Source organism: Martes martes, assembly GCF_963455335.1.
Source record: "Martes martes genome assembly, chromosome: 8".
NCBI classification, from domain to species: Eukaryota; Metazoa; Chordata; class Mammalia; order Carnivora; family Mustelidae; genus Martes; species Martes martes.
The window spans coordinates 116,707,960-116,732,145 of NC_137895.1; the positions used below are offsets into that span (position 1 = coordinate 116,707,960).

The window sequence follows — 24,186 nt, forward strand, 5'->3', positions numbered from 1 at the left end:
AGTGCTATTTTTAAAATAACTTTACTTTCTAGATCCAGCTCAGCTCTCTGTATGAGCCACTTCAACACCCATCTGATTTCTCCCCCCTGAATTCCTCCCAGCCTGTGACCACTCCAGTGCACCCATCACTTCATGGAGACTACAGATGCTTGCTCTCCATTCCATGTTGGTATCGTGCCTCCCCCTAGCCACAGAGTGCCCAGAGGGCAGGGTCTGGCATGTCTTTGCAGGAACAGAGGTATTATTGATAACGTGGGCCTGTGCTGGTGCCACGAGTCGTTCAGTTCTCTGAACAAAGATGCTCTCTCTCTGTCTCTGGAGATGAAGCACAGAGCAGCTTTCTGGTCTCCGGATGGGCTATCTAGGAGAACGGAAGGGAAAGGATGCATTGGCATGGTCTGTGGAAGCACATACAAGTGAGGTCTGTGGGATAAGAAGTGTGGGCCAAGCTGGCTAGGGTCCCTGTCTGTCCAGGAATCTGGTGAATGTATGGCTTGTATTCTGAGCTCTCCACAGTTCTGGCAGCTTGGCACGTCTTAAGGCAGACCCGGGGAGGAGAGGAACTGAGCCGTGTCAGGAAGTCTGGGCAGCGACGAGAGGAAAATAGGCACAGAGGGCCCTGTCTTGCCATCCTCGTGGGGATGGCTTTGAAGGCAAGCCTCTGTGGGGGCTCTACCAGGCTAAGTCCTGCATGGCAGGCCTGGGAAACCAAAGGGACTGGAAACGGAGGTGAGACCCCAGCCTTCTTCCTCCTAGTAGATGTCAAAGTGCATCTAACTTGGAAGAAGAAAGCATCATCTTCTGTGACTTCCCAGTTGTACCCCAGCACTGGGGAATATATTAGGCTGTAGCTTCCCTAAAGTTTGGACACACTAGCACTACAAAGTGCTCAAAGATGAAAGGGTTACAGAGTCAAATAAATTTGGGGACCAGATTCACAAGGCAGAAGCATATTAAAGATTCTGACAAGTCCTGCAGCTGGAAAATCCCAGCATCCCTCCATATTTAATTGACCATACCACCTTTATTCATGGAGCACCTATTAAAATATAGGGCCTGTTTTGGGAAGATCTGAATTGGTTACTTTATGGCAAGAGAGTCCATAGCTAGAATGGTATTTGTCAGTAACTCAATTCCATTTCCAAGAAAAGGCATAAATTGGGGTATCTGGCTGGCTCAGTCAGTAGAGCATGTGACTCTTGATCTCAGGATTATAAGTTCAAGCCTCTTGCTGGGTGTAGAGATCACTTAAAAATAAAATCTTTAAAAAGAAGAAGAAAAAGCATAATTTAATAAGTATTACGTATTTGGGCCACTGCCCTGCCCTCAAATAATATACTGGCCAATTGACAGATTAACAACTGGAAACAATTGTTTCTGTTTTTGTTTTTGTTTTTAATGACAACATAATAAGCTGTGAGCACCAGTCATTGATAGGGACAAAGAATTGTCTAGAAAAGAGAGTGGTCAGTGTAAGCAGGAAAGCTTCTAGCAGAGTACCGGTATAGAGAAAGATACAAGTTTTTGAAGGATAAACACAGAATGCCCCAGGAGGGAGAACCAGGGGAAGCATTCTAAACTGGGGTTATTGGTCTTACCTTTTGATAAAGCAAAAAATCCAACACAGGAAGGATAAATATAGATGTGGACACACGAAAGAAAGAAAATCATGCTCCCCATATGTCCAGATTTGGACCAGATTAGAAAATTAGGGTAATCTGTTCTAACCAGTGAGACTATCAGAAAAAAATGGCATCTCATCCTATGACCTAGTTAGACTCTGATTAGCACCCTTTTGAAAAACAGCCAAACTCAGGGCATAGAGCTCAAAAATCATTTTCATTTGCATATAAACAAAGCCTTAAGCATATAGTAAATCTGTCCTAGAAACAGCAGCCCTTGACATCTCATTACATGTACACCATCCTTCACGTCATCGTTTCTCCCGACATCTCTGGGAACTCAGAGCAATTGACAAGCTGTGGTCATTGCTACCAGGGCTGGCTACCTAGCTACCCAACTGGCTGCCTAGCTGAGCGGCCTGGCTTTTAATTTGTTTTGATTTTTTTTGTTTCTGTTTTTGCTGAAGTAACGCAAGGGAAGTGGTTACTCTAAGATCTTATGGAGTCTTAACAGCATGAATTGCCAATAATGGTAAAATTGTTAACATTGAAAAAGCAAACAAAGTCCCTAGGCCCCAAATCCTTGCCACTTGCATGTCTTGGCACAGCTGATTCCAGGAAGGGCAACTAGAGATGGACGATAGAGATGCGGCTGCTGGAAGCCAGGGCAGGAAGGAGGCCAATATTTGAGGCTCTCATCCTTGTAGAAATAGCTGGGGAGCAAGAGAAGCAGAGACTGGCTGTCACGTGGCACAAGGGGATGGGGACAGAGTGTTCCAAGGGTAGGAATAACTGTTCAAGAAAAAGATGAGAGGGGCGCCTTGGTGGCTCAGTGGATTAAGCCGCTGCCTTCGGCTCAGGTCATGATCTAAGGGTCCTGGGATCAAGCCCCACATCGAGCTCTCTGCTCAGAGGGGAGCCCACTTCCCCCTCTCTCTCTGCCTTCCTCTCTGCCTACTTGTGATCTCTCTCTCTCTGTCAAATAAATAAATAAAATCTTAAAAAAAAAAAAAAAAAAAGATGAGAGCGAGCTTATGTGTGATCGCACAGGGGGCCTGTCTGGCCTCAAGGCCAGAATCACTACATTTGATTCTCAGGACAACCTTCAACCTCGGGGGTGGGGGGGCAGATTATCAGCGTTTCAGAGATAAGATCACTGAGGACCCTCTTTTTCTCACTGGGGTCCTACACAAATTTTAAGAACAAGACGGAGCAGTAGGTGAAGGTTGAAATGTCGCCTTTACGGCTCAAAATCGAGAGTGTGAGGAGCCAGCAATGTAGACCAGTTCCAGTTGCTCCACATCTTCACCAACATCTGGTAGTGTTACTATTTTTAACTGAGTCGGTTGAGTGAGTGTTAATAAAACCGTATCACATTATGGTTTCGGTTTGCATTTCCCAGATGAGTAAGGATGTTGAGTATTTTCTCATGTTCTTATTGGCCATTTGTATGTATCCCTTTGTAGAGTTTCTTTTTTTTTTTAAGATTTTATTTACTTATTTGACAGAGACCACAAATAGGCAGAGAGAGTGAGAAGGAAGCAGGCGCCCTGCTGAGCAGAGAGCCCGATGCGGGACTCGATCCCAGGACCCTGAGATCATGACCTGAGCCGAAGGCAGCGGCTTAACCCACTGAGCCACTGAGGCGTCCCCCTTTGTAGAGTTTCTGTTTAAGTCTTCTGCTCATTGCTTTTTTTATTAGTCTGTGTTATTATTAAAGATTGTTTATGTTCTCGATACAATATTTTGTCAGTTACAAATTTTTAAATACTTCATTCAAGGTTTCAAAGATCTTCTCTATTTTCTTATATGAGTGTTATATAATCCACCTTGAACTGATTTTTGTGTATGGTATGAGATCGGAGTCAACATTCTGCTTCTTCTCCTTACAGATATCCGATTGTTCCAGCACCATTTGACAAAAAATTTTTCCTTTCTCCATAGAATTGCTTTGCTGCGTCTGTCAAAAATCACCTGTCTCTGTGTGATTATTGTGTTCCTCTGATCGGTTTGTCTCCCCTTAAGTCAATAACAATGTCTTGATTTCTGTAGCTTTTTAGGTCTTAACAGTGCACGGCATAAGACCTCCAACTGTGTGTTTCTTCTTTTGCTATTCTGCGTGCTTCTCTACTTCCATATACATTTTAGACGGACTTTAGCGAGATTAATTTGGGGAGAATTGCAATCTTAACAGTATTGGGTCTTCCAATCAGGGGCATAATGTTCCTTTCCATTTATTTTGATCCTCTAATGCCTTGCAGCAATGTTTCATACTGTTCTGTAGAGAGGCTCTGCACAACTTTTGTTGAACTTATCCCTAAGTATTTTATGGCGTTTTTTTAAGATGGAATTTAGATTTTTTATTTTCTGTTTACCGTTAATATATACACATGCTATATGTTTTTGTGTGTTGACCTTTTATCCTGCAATCTTGCTCAATTCCCTTTTTATAGTAGGCTTTTATAGATACTTAAGGATTTTCTATGTACGCAGTCATGTTGTTTGTGAGTGAGTTTTCCTTCTCTCTTTCTAATCTGGATGCTTTATGTTCCCTTAGCGCAGCAACTGAAGTCTATGGTAAGAGGTTGCTTAGAAGTGGAAGAGTACCATCTCGGGGAAAGTGTAGTCTCTCCTCACTAAGTGTGGTGTCAGCAGTTGGTTTTCTGCAGGTGTCTTTTATCAGAATGACATCATTTCCTTCTACCTCTAGCCTGCTCCCCGGCTTGGCTTGTTGTCGTTACTGTAACTGGCTTTTTTGTCAAATGCTTTTACTGCCTCTACTGAGATAATCCTACCATTTTTCTTTTATGACATGATATGATAGATTACCTTGATTGACTTTCAAATGTGAAACCCACACCTTGTATTCCTGGAGTAAACCTTACTTAGTGATACTGGATTATCCTGATTATTTACTGCTGAATTGTACCTCTCCGATTTTATTTAGAGTTTTGAGGTCTGTGTTCCTGGCGACCAGTCTGTAGTTACTTTGGATTATCTTTTATTGGTTTTGGTGTCGAGGTAATGCTGGCCTCCTAGAGTGAGTTTGGAAGTATTCTCTCCTCCTCTTCTTTCTCAGAGACTGTGTGTAAGATTCACATCATCTCTTCTGCAAATATTTGATAAAATTTACTGGTGAAGATATCAGAACTAGCAGTTTTCTCTGAGCCTGGAGTTTTGTGAGAAGTTTTAAATTACAGCTTCAGTTTCTTTACAGATAGATATATGGATATATGGCTATTCAGATCTTCTATTTGATGCCAGCTGCCAAGTTTATTGGCAGAAAGCTGCACATAATATCCTGTTCTTAATCTATTCCTATTTCTGTGCTGTGTATTAATGACCCTCTTTCATTCCTAAAATTGGAAACTCACATTTTCTCTTTTTCTCTTTTTATTTTTATTAATCTTTTCAAAGAACCAACTTTTGTTTTCATTGATCCCCCCTCACCGCTTGTCCATTTTCTATTTCTTTCTTTTTTAATATTTTGTTTATTTATTTGACAGGGAGAGATCACAAATAAGCAGAGAGGAGGCGGGCGGGGGTGGGAGCAGGCTCCCTGCTGAGCAGAGAGCCCCATGCGGGGCTTGATCCCAGAACCCTGGGATCATGACCTGAGCTGAAGGCAGAGGCTTTAACCCACTGAGTCGCCCAGGCACCCCCATTTTCTATTTAGTTGACTTACACTCTTTATTACTTCTTTTCTCTTATTTGTCTTATTTTTTGTTCTAGCTTCTTAAGAGGGAAGTTTAACTCTAATAAGCTTATTTCTTTTCTTCTTTCTTCTTTTCTAATATAAACATTTAAATTCATAGAGTACTCTGTCAGCACCCCTCTAGATACATATCACAAATTTTGATATGTTGTGTTTGTCATTGGTTTCTAAATGTTTTCTAAACTCCCCCGTGATTCCTTTCACCCATGCGTTATTTAAAAGTACGTTGTTTAATTTCCAGATAGTCAGGGGTTTTCCAGATAACTCTTGCAATAAAATGTATGGTCAGAAAATCAATTTTACATGATTTCAGTCCTTTGAAATTTATGGAGACTTGTTTTATGGCCAGCACTTGTTGTATGTCGATAAAAATTGGGGTTGACTTTGATTTCTGCAGTTGTTGACTGTCATGTTTTTTCAACATCAAGGTCTAAAAAAAAACTTTTGAGGATCACCTGGCTGGCTCAGTCACTTGCACATGCCTCTTGATCTCAGGGCTATGAGCTGGAGCCCTATGTTGGACGTAGAGCCTACTTTTTAAAAATTTGTTTTTTAAAAACTGGGATTCTCCCCACACCTTTTAAGGTGGTAGCTACAGTTTGCTTATACATTTAAATAATTACAAGTGACCTTAGGCATATTAGAGGCATTCAAATTTTTAGGTAGAGTTACCATATTGCTCTTTTAAATATATAGAAGGGAATCCAAATACAGTACTGATTTCACAGCCACTATCACCCATTTTCTTCAAAAAAAAAAAATGCATGAACATGCTCTTCTTTAACAGTTGGAAATTTGGTATACTTCCCTCTTCCTCCTTGAACCCTTGTTTGCAATCCGTTGGGCTGATATGGCAAGTGGCAAGACCCTAGAGCCTTTCCATCCCACTTCTTCACAAAGTATTTTCCTAATGCGGTGTATCTTTAAGCTTGTAAGTCATTTATTTATCACCATATCACACTTCTCTATCAGTGTTTTGTGTTTTTTGGTGTTTGGGGTTTTTTCTGAAATCATAATCACTGGTGTTAGAATTTTTTCTTCTGGATTGAGTTGTCATTACAGTTAATATTAGTGCATAACTGATCAAACAACGTAATTACTACTTACTAAATTAGAAACAACAGTTGATGACTTGTAGGTGTTTCATTAAACACTTCTTTGTGAAATGAGTGTCATTGTTTGCAAATTAGATTATATATGTGTGGGTGAGTATTCTTTTTAGGTTGGGACAAGATTCAGCAACAGTATTTTTCCTATTTTTTCATTTTTATTGATAGAAGAACTGATGAAACTGATGAACTGATGAAACTATGTGTTTTTCTTGTAAATACATAGGTGAGGCAAGGATTTTTAGTACAGTAGCTCTCACCCAATTCTTTTACAGTCATCTGAGTTATAAGTCAAAAATCTCTAGTGATCTATCATGAAATGTTATTTATAAAGACCTATCAGCTGACAGGTCTATTAGGCCATCTTTCAATTTTGATGAAAACACAGAATTGGAAACCACTGGAGTTGGAAAAAGATTTGTTACCTGTCATTAAATTCATTTGTTCTCCCAGTTTCTGGAAAATAGAATAAGGATTTTATCAAGACTACTAAAATTATTTATTATTAAATTATTATTTGCTAATAAAATATTTTAACAAAAATTTCATCACATGCATAACTCCCATTAACTTTATAAAACACTGGGAGCTGTGTATTTTGTCCATTGCTTCAGGGGACATCCCACCTAGCCAAATTGCAAAGAATATTGTGTTCTCCATTATAAAAATATTGTGTTCTCCATTATAAAATCAAATCAACCCCCTGCAGACTTGCTGTCATCAAAAGTCTGACTTTTTTTTTCAGATTAAATAAATTTGCGAATATACCTCCTAGGACAACCATCTTCTGAGTTCTGCTTCTAAGATAAATAGGTAAGGCACAGAGCCTCACCTTGAGTTTGCCTCTGCGATGAAATCAATCCCTTTGCCTATGGCTTTTCCCTCTGACATTCTCTTGACTTTATTCTCACCAGAAGTTCCTCAGAGCAGAAAATTCTGAAGGGTTTTACTCCCTGGAGCAATAAATCTCAATAAGGTTCAGAAAGATATTGGAAGGTCTTTTGTTAGATGTGGGAAGGAGAACCCACACCTCTATCCAGGCACGTTCTGGGACAGAACAGCCTTGGGAAGAGAATGTATGGAAATTGAGGACCTAGGTCTTGAACTTCTTAAAATGGTCTGTGGCCTACACACCAAGCAAGATCCCAGGCACCCCCTTCTGAAATTCTCTGGCCTAAGAAGCCTAAGGCAGGTGCAGATTTACAGATGAGGCGCAGGAAGAAGAATGAGCAGGAGAGGCGGCGAAGAACAGTCAGTGGGTTAAAAGATTCCAAAAAGGAAGGTGAGTTCATGGCAGAAGGAACCACATGCCTCTGGTCAACATGGGTCCCCATTCTCCGAGGGATCTCGAAGGGTTTGGAAAGCCTTCTTTTGGAGAGGCCCAGAGTGGCTGTGCTGAGGTTTCTTGGGTGAATTTGGCACAGGAAAGTGTGAGTGCCCTGAGGCACCAGGGGTCACCCAGCTCTTCCTCCCTCATCATCGGCCATCAGACTTCCATCTCTTCCATGTCTTAAATACCATCTGGGGTGCCTGGGTGGCTCAGTGGGTTGGGCCTCTGCCTTCGGCTCAAGTCATGATCCCAGGGTCCTGGGATCAAGCCCCGCATGGGGCTCTCTGCTCAGCAGGGAGCCTGCTTCCTCCTCTCTCTCTTTGCCTGCTTGTGATCTCTGTCTGTCAAATAAATAAATAATAAATGAAATATTTAAATACCATCCACTCTAGTCCCCTTTTCCCTGAATGCATTTGCCCTGATAGAGGCTGTCCTTTCACACCCCTTAACACTGGTTTTCCAGCCTCTACTCTCATTTCTCTCTCTCTTACCCTGCAAACTACTGTCCCAGTCACTTTTCTGCATTGCAAATTTGTGTCACACCACCACCCTCACCCCTCCAGGGGACTTGCACCCCCTCTGCCTACAGAGCCAAGATTTTGTCCAGTCCTCTGTCAGTCATGGGCTTCCAGGACCCCCGGACTCCAACTCCGGCAGCAGGCAACAGGTCTTGATTGGCCAAGCCAATCAAGTAAATCTTGCTAATCATTGATTTGGGAAAGGATATATGAACTTGAAGGGTGAAAGGAAGCTCGCTGGAATGGGGAAGATTCTGGAACAGGATTCCTAGTTTTTAAAAAGAGACTTGGCTGGCTCAGTCGGAAGAGCATACAACTCTTAATCTTGGAGTCGTGAGTTTGAGCCCCACATTGTACAGTGTAGAGATTATGTAAGTAAAAAAAGAGAGAGAGAGAGACACAGACACACACAAAAGGAGACACAAAAAAGAGAGGTAATTCTTTTCTGCCTCTGGATGCTATGTGAGGATGCAGTGCCTGAGGCCACTGCAGCCATTTTGGGATCGTGAGCAACATGATGAGGCCAGAATAGGAAACAGGTGAGAATATCCTGGGCCTCTGATGACACTGAGCATATTGTGCCCTCACTCTGGGCTTCCAGTTACATGAGTTAATCCGTTTTGTTACTGGTTGCCTTCAGAATCAACTTTTCCTGTTCCTTGCCACCAAAAGCACCCTTTATGCCTCACCACTGAATATTGAGTAAATTCCAAGTTCCTTTGCAAAGCAAAAAAGTATTTTCATCATCTGCCCTGTTTTACCTCCCAGTCCCCCCGGCCCCGACCCTGTCTTCCCCTCTTTGCTCTGGCATATCACACCCTGGCCACGCCATGCGGATTCTCCCCTTCTTCACAACCTCTCCGGTGAGCAACCTCTCCTCCTACCCCACCTGGCAAAATCTTTTTAACTTTTCAAGATTATTCTCAAGCACTCCCTTCTTATCAACACCTGTCTTTCCTGACCTCTCCAGGTTAAAGACACTTTTCTCTTCCTTGTGGCCTCACCTCCCCCCCTGCCCTTTGCCATCCCTTTTCCTTATCCCTACCTCAGTTTTAGGACCAGCCTCACCCCAAACATTTAGATTTTTACACTGTTCCCCCTTGCCCACCCCCTGCCGCCATCCCCCTTCTCCAGTAGATTCTGAATTCCCTGAGAGCAAAGACCACCTCTTCCTCAGTTCTCTCGCTCCCAGGGGTCATGACAGTGCCCAACAGGGCATGGTCACCAGATACATACTCGTTGCAGGGGATTTATGTGGAGAACTTGGCAGAAAGCCGAAGAAGCAGCAACAGCGTGCAGGCAAACCTGACGGAAGGAGGCCTGAACGCCAGGATGTGGCTTAAGTGTGCAGGTAACACAGACGCCCGTGCTGGTGGGCATCTGGGTTTCTCTGTTGGAATAGCATGAAAAGGTGTCTGTGTGGACAGTACCAGAGTCAACAAGTGGGTGAATGTGGGCTTGTGTGAGGGAAGTCTTCCGTGTACGGGTGTGTGAAAGGGAGTTTGTTCGTGTGACTGGGGGAGACAGTGAGACTGTTTGGAGTGCAGTTCTGAGCGCTGAGTCAGAAGTGTGGCAGGAACAAATGTAAATTTTTCACATCACTCAAAAGTGTGGTCAGCCTAAGATCTTCTAAAGCTGTCTCTGCCATGTTGTAAGTCCTAGTGTTCAATTCTCTAATTATTGCATTTCCACACACCCTGCCCAAATTTCCCACATCCCTTCCAAGTTACCTGAATTTAATGAGGCAAAGTGTCTTAATAAAAGCAGATCATCACCTGTTTTATATATATATATATATATGTGTGTGTGTGTGTGTGTATATATATGTGTGTGTATATATATATGTGTGTGTGTGTGTATATATATATATATTTATATATATCCCCATGTGTGTGTATGTGTGTGTGTGTGTATCCCCCGAGTGTTTAAAGAAAATAATGAGGAATGAATGGAGACAATCTGAGGGTCTCCTAAGCCCTAGATGATGCAGGTGTTTTTGCTTTTGTTGGTTTTTGTTCCGAGGAAGATTTCTGGTCCCATCAGAGCAAAGAGGAACCAACACATAATAGGGGCCTATGGGTCACCCTAACTGAAGCTGGCCTGGGGCATCCCTCTTCCCTGCCCAGTTCTAACAACATCCTAGTCACAGTCGTCCCTGATTTGGGGGTGGTTTTCTTTGTTTTTAGTGGTAACATGGACCTCTTTTTTTTTTAAAGATTTTATTTTTTTGACACAGAGAGAGAGAAATCACAAGTAGGCAGAGAGGCAGGCGGGGATTGGGGGGGAAGCAGGCTCCCTGCTGAGCAGAGAGCCCAATGTGGGGCTCGATCCCAGGACCCTGAGATCATGACCTGAGCCGAAGGCAGAGGCTTAACCCACTGCGCCACCCAGGCGCCTCTGGACCTCATTTTTTAAGATCTTTGCTAAAGTGAAGTCGGAGTAGACGTCTCAAGAAACAATAAGAACAGAAAAAAATGCAGCCAATGCTCTTACTTCATTCCCTAACTACCCCAGGAAGCTCCATCTGGTAAATGAAGAAACTGAGGTCTAAGATGTGGAGGGACAAGCACAGCGAGTGAATAACGGAGCTGGGATATCACCTCTGGCCTGTCTGAGGAGGATTCCTAAGTGAATCTCCAAGGAAAGCTGAGGACTGTTCTGGTTTTGTTTTGGCTTCTTTGGCGCTGTCGTTGGCCTGGGAGACGGCCAGGAAATGCCGGTTTTAGACCATGAGGAGAGACTCCAAGGCACCTGGTGAGGAGAAAAGTGTTTCTTCAGAGGGTGAGCCACCCCTCCAGGACTGAATCACAAAGCCCCCGGGATCTGTGCTGAACTGTGTGCAGGACGGACTGGCCTGCCTCTGCTCGGGACTGACCGGCACCACGTGGCCCTGAAGGCAGGAGCGCCCAGCTGTGGGCGGACTTCATGCGTGGCCCCTTTCGAAATCTTTCCAAGTGGGGAGAAGCCTTTGCCATCAGATAATTAGGGTGGGGTGTTGCAACCGTCCCTCAGAACAACGTATTGCTTAAAAGAGAACCCATGGGAAATTGTACTAGTTACCAAGCAGGTTTAGATACAGCCTTAAGAAAAACGTATACTGGCAACAGGCCTTTGGGGGAGACGACAATATAGGGCCTTGAAGCTGAGCAGCGGGGGATGCTTCATTTTTCCGTTATCTCCCCTTTCTCCCCCGGAGAGCACCTGGGCTAGTTAGATAAGTCCCTTGAATGTGCTTGTTCAACTATGAACTTCATACTGCTTGACCAGACATATTTTGCCCTCCTTGTTGTTTATCTCCAAGGCCTATGACCAATGTTTGGCCTTCTTGGGCTCCTCTGTGGGTTCCTGTTTCTGTCTAATAAAAGCGGGACTGAGGAGTTGTTCGGGGCAACAGTATTTTCTACTGCTGTCCCCTGCTCCCTTTCTCTTGCGGCTGACTTGTTGGTGCCTCATTCTTCTCCCGCGCACCGTCAGGACGCGGCAGGGTGTATACTCCTTTCTAGTGTCTTAGGAAATTTGAGGGTGTTTTCTTTTTTCCGCGTTACAATTTTTTTATTTTGTTTTTTAAGATTTTGGTAAAATCCACATAATGGAGGCGTTACCATCACATTACCATTAAGTAAAAGTTACTATGAACGCCTCAACCGTTAGACTTAGCCCTTTCTACACCCCATTCATGTAGGCCTCTCTCCATTTTCCCAAACTGAACCCCTGCCCCTAGGAAACACTAACTCCCCATCCTCCCTGCCTCCAGCCCCTGGCCATTCTGCTGTCTCTATGAAGGGGACTGCTCTCGCTACCTCATAGAGATGGACTCATGCAGTGTTTTTCCTTGTGAATGGCATTTTCTGTTTGGCATAACATCCTCATGGCGCATCCATGCGGTCGCATGAGTCAGAATTCCCTCCCTTTTTGAGGCTGAATACTATTCCACTGTGTGTGTACCCACTGGGTTTGTCCACTCATCTCTTGATGTACAGTTGCTTCTGCCTTTTGGCTGCTCTAAGTAACACCACTGTGAACACAGGTATACAGACATCTCTTGGAGACTTTGTTTTCAAATCTTTCAGGTATCCACCCAGAAATGGAGCTGCTAGATCGGATCGGTGCTTTTTTTTTTTTTTTAGGACTTTATTTATTTATTTGAACATGAGAGAGAGAACACAAATGCAAGCATGAGTGGAGGGAGGGGCAGAGGCAGAGGGAGAAGCAGGCTCCCTGCTGACCAGAGAGTGTGTCGTGGGACTTGATCCCAGGACCCCAGGATCATGACCTTAGCTGAAGGCAGAAACTTGACTGACTGAGCCACCCAGGTGCCTCCAGTGCATTCTTTCTTTTTTAAGATTTTTTTAAAGATTTTATTTACTTGAGAGAGATCACAAGTAGGCAGAGAGGCAGGCAACTGGGGTGGGGAACAGGCTCCCTGCTGAGCAGAGAGCCAGATGTGGGGCTGGATCCCAGGACTCTGGGATCATCACCTGAGCCTAAGGCAGAGGCTTGAAACCATTGAGCCACCCAGGCACCCCGTCGAGCATCTTTTCATTCGTCTTATCGGCCATCTGTATGTCTTTGGAGAGATGTCTGTTCATTTCTTCTGCCCATTTTTTTGTGTTGGATCATTTGTTTTGGGGGTGTTGAGTTACAGAAGTTCTTCATATATTTAGGATACTAAACCTTAATTGGATATGTCATTTGCAGATACCTTCTCCCATACCATATGTTGCCTTTTAGTTTTGTTGTGTTTCCTTTGCAGTTGCAGGAGCATTTTGTTTTGATGTAGTCACAATACTTTATTTTTGCTTTTATTTCCCTTGCCTCAGGAGACATATGTAGAAAAATGTTGCTATGGCTGATGTCAGAGAAGTTACTGCCTGTGCACTCTGCTAGGATTTTAATGGTTTCCTGTCTCACATTTAGGTCTTTAATCCATTTCAAATTTACTTTTATAAATGATGTAAGAAAGTGGTCCAGTTTCATTCTTTTGCATATAGCTGTTCAGTTTTCACAGCACCATTTGTTGAAGAGAATTTTTCCCATTGGATATTTTTTCGTGCCTTATCCAAGATTAATTGACCATATGCTTGTGGGTTTGTTTCTGGGGTTTTTATTCTGTTCCATTGATCTGTGTGTCTTTTTTTGTGCCAGTACGATACCGTATTGAATACAGCTTTGTCATATAATGTAAAGTCTGGAATTGCGATACCTCCAGTTTTGTTTTTCTTTTTCAAAATTGTTTTGGCGACTTGAGGTCTTTGGTGATTCCATATAAATTTTAGGATGGTTTAAGTTTGGTGAAAAATGCTGTTGGTATTTTGATAGGGATTGCAAGGAATCTGAAATTTAAACAGAGATTTTCACTGTCTGACTACTCTGTTGGACAGGGGAGACATAAACTCCGCACTGTGGTGAAAGCCCATTTCTAGCATCAGCTGGGACCCAGGAGAAGCTGGTTTGTGGGGAAAGAGGTTGAAGAAGCGGCTAGAGAAGGGGAGACTTGGATTCCCTGAAGCACTATGTCCCTGGCCAGGAGGCCTGCGGTCCAACTCTCTCCATGTCATGGAGTGACCCAGGATCCTCATCATAAAGGTCCCCCTGTGCTCAAACTGGTTCTGCAACCAAGGTTTGAACTTGCCCAACTCAAACAGATTCAGACTTAATGACTTGTTTCTGTATTAGTATCTGCTATTTTCTGTAGAACAAAACAAAATAAAACAAAACAAAACAAATTCCTCAAACCCCCTTGCTTATTAGCCTAGTGAAATAAAACACATTGTGGTTTTACCACCAAGAGTCATTTGCTTGAACTTTTAAAAATCAGTTTTTAACTACTGTAATATGTGAACACATTCTCTTTATAGAAATTAAATTATTATAGATGTTTATATAGAACGGTTTATATATAACAGTAAAGTACCATTAGGGGTTTTTAATTCTCCTTTCTTGGTTAACAATCAATAAATTGCAGACACATGTATGAGCCCAGAGACAACCCCCCACCCCCACCACCACCCTTTGAGCTGAGGGCTCTCATAGCCCAGAGGTGAGCTCCTTGAAGTCAGAAAGCATGTCCTAATCATCTTTACGTGATTCACGTGCAGTGTATGCCTGCACACAGAGTGTTGATAATTGAATGAATGAATGAAATCAGGAGATTGGACTACATGATCCTTAAGACCTTCTCTGTTATATCTTATGTATTCTGATTCTATAAACTATTCATTCCCCGCTATTTATCAATGGATTGCTTGACACAGTTTCTGTGCATTCAACAGAATCCCTTTACAATACCGACTACCATAAATATGATCAATATCTATATTAAAGATTACTCTTACTGTTTGCCACTGTTGCATTTCAAGAAATACAAGTTGAATTGTAGAATAGCTGAAATTTTGGAAAAATTTGAGGTTCTTAACATTATATGGAGTAAAATCATTCACTAAAAGTGTATAAATGATCATTTAATGCGTTATTCCAATGACAAAGTGGCAAGGACTCTGCAGCCCAATTGTTGGGTTTCCAATCCTTGCCCCACCACTTGCTAGCTATGGACTTTAGGCATGTTACTTAACCTTTCTGTGCTGAGTTGTCTCATTTCTAAAAGAGGGATAATGATTGTGTTTAGACTATAGAGTTGTTGCAAGAATTAAAAGCATCAATATGGGAAACTTAGGTGGCTCTGTCAGTTAAGTGCCAGATCTTGACTTCGGGTCAGGTTATGATCTCAAGGTCATGAAATCAAGCCCTGCATCAGGCTCTGCACTGGGCATGGAGCCTGTTTAAGATTCTCTCTCTCCTTCCTCTGCCCCTCCTTCCGTTCTCTCTCATAAATACATACATATATATATGTTTATTTATATATATATATGTATATATATTAATAAATATATATATATTTATTTTTAAGCATCAATACAAGTTCAGGGCTTACAACAGTGCTCGGTGCATAGTAAGGCATAATACAGGTGTTAGCTGCTGCTGCTTTTAGTTAAAGGAGAAATGGAAATTATTCAAACATAATCAACTGCCAAGGCACCCCATACATGGTACAGACTGGCCACAGAGGGACCTCAGAGGTTAACTTCCTTAGCAGTGCTTGGAGGGCCAGAAACACAACCCAAAAGCACAGGGCGTCTGCACCCTGATAGAAGGGGAAGACTCAGCAGTTAAATTGCTAAACCGCCTCCTCACTCTTCCTCCCACAGCAGTGACTCCAGGAAGCCTCTGTGTAAATGCCCTAGGATAAAGGAACAGGCTGTTTGTTGTGACACACTGGCCATTTGCCATGCACTCCCTGTCCTTTCCTACCTGACGTCCCCTGTCCCTCTTTCTGGTCTCCTGGGACAGCATTCCCCACTTAAGGGTTGGGACATCCGCACGGGCCTGGGGGGCTCAGTTGGCTAAGCTTCTGCCTTTGGCTCAGGTCATGATCCCAGGGTCCTGGTATCAAGTCCCCCCCGTGGGGCTCCCTGCTCAGTGGAGAGCCTGCTTCTCCCTCCTCCCTCTGCCTGCGGTTCCCTCTGCTTGTGATCTCTCTGTCGAATAAATAAATAAAACCTTTAACAAGAGTTGGGACATCCACTTCTGCCTCCAGCCCTGATGTTTAAGTAATTGGGACTAAGATAGACATTTCCCATTGCATATCCTCCAAGCTTCACCAAGGGGTGAAGGGGTAAGGGGTAAGGGGTAAGGGGACTCCTGGGTGGCTCAGTCGGTTAAGCGTCCACCTTTCTCTCAGGTCACGATCCTAGGGTCGGGGGATCAAGTCCTGCATCCGGCTCCCTGCTCAGCTGGGAGCCTGCTTCTCCCTCTGCCTGCTGCTCCCCTGCTTGTACTCTCTCTATCTGTGTCTCTCTCTTTGACAAATAAATAAATAAAATCTTTAAAAGAAAATAGAACAGAAAACATTGCTTTCCTTACCTTATGTGGTGCTCTCTGATTTCTTCTCTGTTTTTTTTTTCATTCTATTGTATTTTAAAGATTTTCTTTTTTTTTGACAGACAGAGATCACAAGCAGGCAGAGAGGCAGGCAGAGAGAGAAGCAGGGGAAGCAGACTCTCTGCTGAGCAGAGAGCCCGATGTGGGGCTCGATCCAAGGACCCTGGGATCATGACCTGAGCCAAAGGCAGAGGCTTTAACCCACTGAGCCACCCAGGCACCCCTCATTCTATTTTATTTTATAATTTTATTTAAAAATCGAGGTTATAGGGCACCTGGATGGTGCAGTCGGTTGAGCGTCTGACTGTTGATTTCAGCTCAGGTCACAGTCTCAGGGTTGTGAGATCCAGCCGGCGTAGGACTCTGCAGTGGGCATTGAACCTGCTTGATTCTTTCCTTCTCCCTCCCCTCCCTATGCTTTCTTTCCCTCTCAAAGGGAAGAAAAACAAAAAAACCGGGGGTTGTGACCTACTGAAGTATTGGCAGTGACCCCATAATGATTCATCACCACAGCCCTAAGAATGCTGCACCAGGCCAGAGCTCCCAGGGGCCCTGGTGTGCTTCCCAGATGATCAGTGATGAGCCTGTATCACTCAAGGACTGAGACAGGCACCTAGGACAGGCCTGAGAGAGCCAGTAGAGACACAGCCCTTCCCTTCATCAAGTTCACGTGGGTTTTACTATTCCCTGGCAGGCTGACTATGAAAGCCAGATGTGTGGCTGTTGTAGCAGATGAAAACATTTTGTCCGTCTTCTTTCTTTATGCTACCCGATCTTGCTTTGAGGCTATCCCAACCCACCATGAAGTATGGTCTTAGGGCAGGTGGCAAACAGAACCAGGAAGGCCCATGCTCTGTTTCCACCTCTGTGGCAGCCAGTCATGGCCTGTGGCTCACACGCTGTGCCCAGGGCTTTGACTCCAAAGCAGGGGCCCCGAGGATGGGTGGGTGGGGCATCCATCACCATAGCCACTGTGCTGTGCTCCTGTCCACGGCACACCTGGCCACATAGCATTTCCCTGAGCCCTGGAGAGCCTGCTCACATGGTCTGCTTTCTGTTTCCCATGCTTAGGGTCAGCTTCTGTCGTTTGCAACCAAGACTTCTGGTGGATACCAATGTGCATATTTAAGCAGTGTCCTTGAGCCCTGTGTATCACCCACCCCATCTCAGAGCATCCTCCTTCTGGGCTACATGTCACACCAGAGGACTTGGGATAAGTCTTCACAGGGTGTCCCAAAGTTAATCTACATTAGCAACTGGCCACATCAGGGAAGAAAAAACAAACAGTTGCGCATCACATAAGGAAGCAAGCTGTGCCTTGCATGGGGCAGGGCCAGGCTCACAACACCTTCCTGTTCATCTCAAAGAAACAGGGAAGTGCTCTGAAGCATTGTTCCCACACTGCCAGGTAGAGCTTTTTGTCAAGGTGCAGGGCAATAGTTTGCTTTCCTAAATACACAGACTCATCCAGTGCCAGGTAGGCAAAGAAGAACCCCAGGGTCCAGTCTGGCAGATGTCCCGTTTCTGTGAATAGAGTTTTATTGGATCATAGCCACACCTCTTTACTGAGCTGTTGTCCCTGACTGCCCTCCTGCTGTAACAGCAGAGGTGAGTCCTTGGGACACAGAGAGTATAGCTTGTGAAGCAGAAAATATTTACTATCTGGCTCTTGATAGTAAAGAGCAGATCCTTCACAGAGGAGGATCACCAGCTCCCAACCCCGGGCAGAAATCCCTAAAATAACCAAGAGAAAGGTTGTATTTCTGAGTGTCCAGTTTCTAGGTTGTTCACAATTTCTTCCTGTTCATTTTTTAAAAAGATTTTATTTATTTATTTGAGAGAGAGAGAGCACAAGCTGGAGGAGGGGCAGAGAGAGAGGGAGAAGCAGACTCCCCACTGAGCAGGGAGTAGGAGGTAGGGACTTGACCCCCGGACCCTGAGATCATGACCTGAGCCGAAGGCAGATGCTTCCTGGAATATTACTCAGCCACAGAAGAGAATGAAATCTTACCATTTGCGACAACATGGGTGGAATGTGAGAGTATTACGTTAAGTAAAATACGCTGGAGAAAGACAAATACTGTATTTCACTCCTATCTGAAATCTAAAAACAAAATACAAAATAAAACAAAATAAAAACCCAAGAAACCCAAACCAACAAAATTAATCTCAAAGATACAGAGCATAGATTAGTGGTTACCAGAGGAGAAGGGGACATGGTGTGAAGGAAGCCAACTGTATGGTGATGCTTGGTAACTAGACTTGTACTGGTGATCACAGGGTAGTGTATACGGATATTGAATTATAGAGCTGTACATCTGGACCTCACACACACATAGATATCTATACACATAGATATCTACGTATATAGGTATAGAAGTGAACAGGGGGACGTCTTAGTGATGTTGAGCATCTTTTCAGGTGCCTTTGGCCATCTGTCTCCTTTGGAGAAATGTCTATTAGGTTTCCTACACATTTTTTAATCAGGTTGTTTGTCTTTTTGTTGTTGAGTTGTATGAGAAATGTCTATTCGGTCTCCTACACATTTTTTAATCAGGTTGTTTCTCTTTTTGTTGTTGAGTTGTATGAGTTCCTTAATTATTTTGGATATTAACCCATTATCAGATATACGGCTTGCAAATGTCGTCTCTCATTTGGTAGGTTGCCTTTTCTTTTCTTTTTTTTTAAGATTTTATTTATTTATTTGACAGAGAGATCACAAGTAGACAGAGAGGCAGGCAGAGAGAGAGGGGGAAGCAGGCTCCCTGCTGAGCAGAGAGCCCGATGTGGGGCTCGATCCCAGGACCCTGAGACTATGACCCGAGCCAAAGGCAGAGGCTTTAAACCACTGAGCCACAAAGGCACCCCTAGGTTGCCTTTTTTTGTTGATGGTTGATGGTTTTCTTTGCTGGGCAGAAGCTTTTTGGTTTGATGGAGTCCCATTTGTTTGTTTTTGCTTTTGTTTCCCTTGCCTTTGGAGTCATACCCACAAAGATGTCACTAAAGCACATGTCAAGGAGTTTACTGCCTTGGTTTTCTCCTAGGAATTTTATGGTTTCAGGTCTTACATTCAAGTCTTGATTCATTTTGAGTTAATTTTTGTGTGTGGTGTAAGACAGCATTCCAGTTTCGCTCTTTTGCATGTGGCTCTCCAGTTTTCCCAGCACCAGTTGTTGAAGAAACTATCTTTTTTCCATTCTATGTTCTTGGTTCCTTTGTCATCATAGATGGATTGTTCATGTATGTGTGAGTCTTTTCTAGGCTTTCAATCTGTTCCATTCATGCGTGTGTCTGTGTTAGTAGCAGTAACATACTCTTTGACTATAGCTTTGTGATGTAGTTTGAAATCAGGGAGGGTGATACCTTTCCTTTTTCTCCTTAAGATTGCTCTGGTGGTTTGGGGATCTTTTGTGATTCCGTACAAATTTTAGAATGATTTCTTCTACTCTGTGAAAGATGCCATTGGAATTTGGGTAAGTATTACACCGTAGATGACTTTGAGTAGTGTGGACATTTTAACAGTATTAATTCTTCTCATCCATGAGCAAAAGTATCTTTCCCTTTATTTGTGTGTTCACAAACAGAAGAGGATCCTTCCTATTCGCTTTGGTAGAAGGGGATCCTTTCTGTTCGCTTTGGTGTGCACTTTGAGTACCCCCTACAGTCCTTTGAGGTTAGTGTCTGGGCAAAGAAAACACTCCCCCAGGGTAAATCCCCTGTACACCCACCGTGAGACCAGCTGGTCCTCATTCTGCCGAGATGCCCTGATAGCCCCCTTCCAGCTCTTCGTTTTGCTGCTGACCTTCGCTCCCACCTTTTCCAGGTGGGTCCACACAGACCAAAGGATCCGTCCTAACTCACCCGGTGCTGTCTTTGTTCCACACCTAGTCCTATTACCCGGAACGGATGGTTGGGTGTTTGTGAGATGAAGGAACGGACCAGAGGGACACAGATAAAATGGGCGATGACTTGTTTCCTGATTGACTCATTGGCATGCGCTCCAAAATGCATAAGGGAAGTAACAAATTGTGCTATCTGGTTTTCCTATTGAAGTTTATTTTTTCTAATTTATTTTACATTTGAAATTAGTTTCAAAAGGCTTTTTGGCGGAACAGGACTCCCTCCATGCTGTTTACACAGGCTTTCCTCATGTACATATTATGTCCAATAACTCTGTAATCCGGTTTCCTTAAGCCCTGTCAGGGATAGTCTTGCCTTCTTCAGTTTCCAGCTGGGCCTGAATTTAAATAGGCTGCCCTCACAAAGGAACTGACAAAAACAGTGAAGCTCGATTTAGGAAAACCTGTGCTTAGCAGAGTAACAAGAAAGGGACTCTTGTTATTTCTTAGCAACTTGTTATTTTTAAAAATCAAGACTATGTCTCTTTGCTGCCCCAACTCGTGTACAAATCTGGCACTGGATAAAATAAAACCCCCCTCCATGAGGCCCCAAGGTGGCTCATTGGATTAAGCCTGTGCCTTAGGCTCAGGTCTTGATCACAGGGTCCTGGACTGAGCCCCTTGTCGGGCTCCCTGCTCATGGGGCTGTCTGCCTCTCGCTCCACCCCTCCCCACTGCTCACGCGTGCGTGTGTGTGTGTGTGTGTGTGTGTGTGTGTGTGTAGGTCTCTCTTAAAAGAAATAAATAAAATCTTCAAAATAAAATAAATTCTCCCAGTTCGTGCCCATTAGAAACCTAAACTATCTAAAACTGTCCCTGTAGTTTGAAAGAGTTTAGGTTTCGTTCATAAATGCTGAGGGTTTTCAGCTGCCTTACCCAATAAAAAGTAGCAGATGAAACCACCTTATTCTTCCTTCTTCAGGAACAGAGAAAAACAGCTTGGAAAGATCCTGTCTTTTTTTTTTTAAGGAGGCTGCCTGGGTTGGAGAAGTCATGCAAGGAATCCTGTGTCAGAGCACAAGCATCCCCCCTTATTTCTACTCCACAGTGCCCTTCATCACACGTGCCTGTGTTAGATGGTGCTCTAGATCTGACAAGTCTCTCATGCCAGGAAGCCAGGGGGTGGTGGGTTTTCCAGAAGAGGGATGCCAGAGTCCACGTACCCTGAGTCTCAAAGGATACCTTTCCGCTTGGGCAAAGAGCTGACTGAATGAAAGAAACTGATTCAACACACTTAAATTAGACATGAAGCACATTTATTAGCCGCAACCCTCAGTTTTCCTGAAGACAGGAACTGACCACTGTGCCATATCTTCCTCCATGAAAGCAACAGCTCTGCACGCAGAACTAACCACATACCAGCAAGTACCTTATCCTCGTGTCATGATTTGGAGAACAAGCAATAGAAAAGATTAGGATAGCTTGTTAAGAAAACATTTTCCGGAGGCACCTTAATTTGTTCTGTTTTCTCTCAAAGAGCTCAAGCAGACGGCTACCTCATAGATTGATCCTCTTTCCTTTCACCAGCCGCACTCTAAATCTAAGCACATCCTGGAAATAAAACCAAGCACAGTCAGTTGATGGAACATAGGGATCTGTTCAGCATGAGATGAAGTAGATTTCTAGCATCTACCAACAGTTAAATGGAAAAACTGCACAGTAGTCCTATCAACTGGTAAATCAACCATATTGTAAGACTCCAAATAATGTACTTGCCCACATCTAGAATAGTGTTGACCAAACTAAGAGAGCAAGTCCCCAGAAGGTCAGCCTGTATTATTTGGCGCTGCTGTTGACCACAGGTGTCTTCAACCGGCTGAGCACAGTGTTTGGTCACAACAGTCCACACTGCCCCTTGTTCTGTGTTCCTTTAGACACTGCCCCATTTACAGTCATCTGCTCCTATGTGCAAATGATGTCGGGAGTTATGGCTTGATTTGGGTTTTTTTTTCCTTTGTTCTTAATAAAACAATTCAGACTTTTTTGTTTCTTGTTTATTTTCGAGCCAACAGCTAGGTCAGGTGGTAAAAACGGTTTTGTAATTGGACCCGACTCCAAAATGTAGCTCTGTCACTTACATCACTCAGGCCAACCTCGTGGACTTTTCACTTTCTCCCTAAGAGCGAGGAGTGAGGGGTTCCTGGGTGGCTCAGTCAGTTAAGTGTCCAACGCAGGTCATGATCTCAGGGTGCTATGTTCGAGCCCTGTCTCGGGCTTCTCGCTCAGTGAGGAGTCTGCTGGAGATTCCCTCCCCTTCCCTCCTCTCCCCCCGCCTTGTGCACTCTCTCTCTCTCTCTCAAATAAATAAAGAGGTCTTAAAAAAAAAAAAAGTGAGAATGATGCACTGGGATTTGGTGAGGAAAGTAAGACTAGAGATCTGAAAGAGCTCTCATAGCTCACAAAGACCTATGTAGTAGAAATTAATATCATTATTCCAAGTAAAGCTGAGTAACTATATCTGCAAGACTAACATTTTCAAATAAATACAGGCGGGGCACTAGGGTGGCTCAGTCCGTTAAGCATCGGTCTTTGGCTGAGATCATGATCTCAAGGTTCTGGGATCCAGCCCCTCATTAAGCTCCCCACTCAGCTGGGAGTCTGCTTCTCCCTCTCCCTTTGCCCGCCGCCCTTCCTGCTCGCTCTCTCTCTCTCATTCTGTCTGGCTCTCTCAAATAAATGAAATAAATACAGAAGGCAATCACTTACCACAACCTGACAAACCACAAACATAACATATGCATTTTTTTTTCTGCTTTAAAATTCAGAGTGTTGCACGGAATCCCCACTTGACAAAATATGATGCATTTTAAGCACTGGACCAAGGGAGAAGGACAAGATGGTCTACCATCTACAGTGTGAAATGAGAGCCTTTGCAGATATGGGATAGAGTCATAGATGCTATAAAGGGAGAAGGGGCAAGGGAGAAGTCAGATTCTTAAGCTGGGAAGGCGTTTCAGAAGATGACTCCTACTGGCACAGTAGCTTAGCGCTGCTCTATGGTACTCTTCAGAGTCCTGGAAGGCCCAGAGTTATCATGACACTCGGTCTCCTTGGGGGTCTCCCCCATAGGAAATGCATGCATTTATGATTAATGCAAATTAAATCATAGGATCAGCTTCTTGGTTCAGCGGCTAAAATGGACTTCATTTACAAAGTAAATATGTTTATTTTTGCTTTGACTACAGATTGTCTGGTGACCACCATCAGCTTTGAATGTTCTAGTTACAAGGAATTTACAAGCGATGTGTATTAAGTAGAAAGGTACGGAATAATGTCTCTATCCCCACTGATAAGCATCAGTGGTTTCTGAAGTCTGCTCCATGAAACTCCAGATGCCAACTGACCCAAACAAAACCTGCTTAGGAATGGCTTTCTGGAGTCTCCTTGGATTCATAGATATGTAAATGCTCTATAAATAAAGGAAGCCTATGGTTGAGAGCCCAAGCCTCTAACTTTCCTCCTGTGCGTTCAGAAGGTAGCCTTGTCCTTCACTTGCTCTCCTCCAGATCTGTTTTCTGTTTCCACCTGTCCATCCTGGAACAGAATAGCCTGCCTACCACAGCGTGGCCAAAGACATCAAAAAGCACGGGGTGCTCAGATGCCCCCGCTGGGGAAGCGCGTACAAGCTGAAATTCACTGTCATTCTTAGTGGGTCTCAGCGATGCTTCTGCAAGGCGCTCTAAACAAAGCACGTTATCCTTCTAAATTACAACAGGTATGACAGTTGTTAAGCATCTGAAGAAAACAAGACAAAAAAGTCTTAACCTAGCATCTCAGAAAAACATACCTGCAGCCTGGTGTCATCTGGAATTCCATATAATTTTTTTCCTATCCGTGAAAGATCCCTCTCAGTGACTTCTTGACTGGTGCCTTTCACATCGATGTAGTGGCAGTCCCAACCGGCGAAATGGCAGGAAATTGCCTGTGCAGAGTGACAGGGTTAATACTGGGAAAAAAACCCATTCCATTAACACCAGACCGAACAGGGAGACTTCTTTTAGGAAGTCCGCTATTTCACTCGGCATTTGATTTCTAGAATGTTCCATGCTGTCCTG

The 24,186-nt window shown here is 43.7% G+C and overlaps 1 protein-coding gene across 3 annotated transcripts in view; it reads right to left on the reverse strand.

The window, feature by feature from the left end:
• Window positions 1-6,925: 6,925 nt before the first annotated feature.
• The window catches only part of LOC308347264 (phytanoyl-CoA dioxygenase, peroxisomal-like), a 45,144-nt gene continuing 27,883 nt past the window's right edge, over window positions 6,926-24,186 (reverse strand). The window contains exons 5-6 of one of the 3 annotated variants that reach the window (XM_080810497.1): window positions 23,919-24,053; window positions 6,926-8,117 (exon numbers count right to left, since the gene is read on the reverse strand). In XM_080810497.1, the coding sequence (XP_080666623.1) occupies window positions 8,040-8,117; window positions 23,919-24,053 (213 nt within the window). In that variant the 3' untranslated portion in view covers window positions 6,926-8,039. Of the gene's footprint in view, window positions 8,118-10,523; window positions 11,046-21,373; window positions 21,683-23,918; window positions 24,054-24,186 lie in introns of those variants that run through there. The other 2 variants (XM_080810496.1, XM_080810498.1) reach the window with 2 other exon arrangements.